Consider the following 1,244-nt stretch of genomic DNA (forward strand, 5'->3'; position numbering starts at 1 on the left):
AAAAAAAAAAACCACAAACCTTCAGAAAACCAAGATTTCGATTTCCATAACACATGTGGTGCAAACCTTCCCTGAGCAGACGTGAAGCAGGTCTAGCTCTCCTCTCATGGTTCTTTCGGAAATGCTCGTGTCTGATCCAGGTGTGCTGCCCCACTCCCCATGGAGGGGCTGTGTGGACCCCAAGACTTTCCTCAGCTGCGATTCTGACTTTCAAATGCATCTGCCCCAAGAGGTCTGGCCTAGGCTTGTGCCCCTGCAGGGTTTCCCAGACCCTGACCACAGCGGCCTTTGTATTTCTCTGAGGTCCTGAAACACTGCCCCCATCATTCCATTTGCTTAGCCTGCTCCTGCTCCCGGTCTGTCTTGCTGCTGAATGGACACCCTCGGGGAGAGCTGTGTGGTCACTGCTGAGTCTCTCCTGAAGGCACTGAACAATCCCCGATCACAGCACAGGAGAGAGTGAAGTCGACCAAACTTTCTGTGCTGTGAACCTTGACTTAGCCACAAGCATGCACCCCCAGCCCTTCCAGGCACTTAGCCACCTGTGCCCCCCAAACACAACTGGCCAGCAAGAACGAACACCAGGGACATGCCCAGAATCACATGCCTTTTCTCAGATGTGTAAACGTTAGGAGTCCTTACTGCTGGACGTGGGGCAGCAACAGCCTCTCCAGTGCACACCCCTGCTAACAGGTGACCATCTCACTTAGTAATCCGAACGTCTGTTTACTCACCACCAGATTCCAGAGCAAAGTCCACCATCCCAGTCTTATCTTGGGAATACAGCTTCAAGGCGTTGTTCACGATGGCACGTGCTTGCTGGACAGACACGAGGACAGACCACCGAACACCAGAACAGGAGAGGAGAGACTTGGGTTTTAGTGCCATAGATGAGGACCAGACACTTACATTAGAGCATTTTCTCAATGGAACCTATGTAGGGGATCCTAGGCATGAGAGAAGTAACTCCACACTCCAGTCCTGTACCTAACTGCCAAGGCCATGGGATGGAGATGGGACGGCACGAGGTCTCTTCCCCCAGGGCTCAGTCATGGCCGCCATCAATCTTTGAACCAGAAAAATCCCCCAGACGCCATAAAACATGAATAAAGGAAAGATGAGACTTCAAGCCTGGAACACAGGAAATTCTGGGAATTTAGGTATTACTGAGTGACATGGTTTGGCTGTGTCCCTGACCAAGTCTCACCTTGAATTGCAGCTCCCCTAATTCCCATGCTGTGGTG

At 51.7% G+C, this 1,244-nt stretch overlaps 1 protein-coding gene across 1 annotated transcript in view; it reads right to left on the bottom strand.

Annotated features, from left to right (window-relative positions):
- The window catches only part of SUN1 (Sad1 and UNC84 domain containing 1), a 44,787-nt gene that overhangs the window by 15,236 nt on the left and 28,307 nt on the right, over window positions 1–1,244 (bottom strand). The window contains exon 18 of the mRNA XM_011977569.1: window positions 735–819. Within this exon, the coding sequence (XP_011832959.1) occupies window positions 735–819 (85 nt within the window). The remainder of the gene's footprint in view (window positions 1–734; window positions 820–1,244) is intronic.

Source organism: Mandrillus leucophaeus, unplaced genomic scaffold (assembly GCF_000951045.1).
Source record: "Mandrillus leucophaeus isolate KB7577 unplaced genomic scaffold, Mleu.le_1.0 Scaffold180, whole genome shotgun sequence".
Lineage (NCBI taxonomy): Eukaryota > Metazoa > Chordata > Mammalia > Primates > Cercopithecidae > Mandrillus > Mandrillus leucophaeus.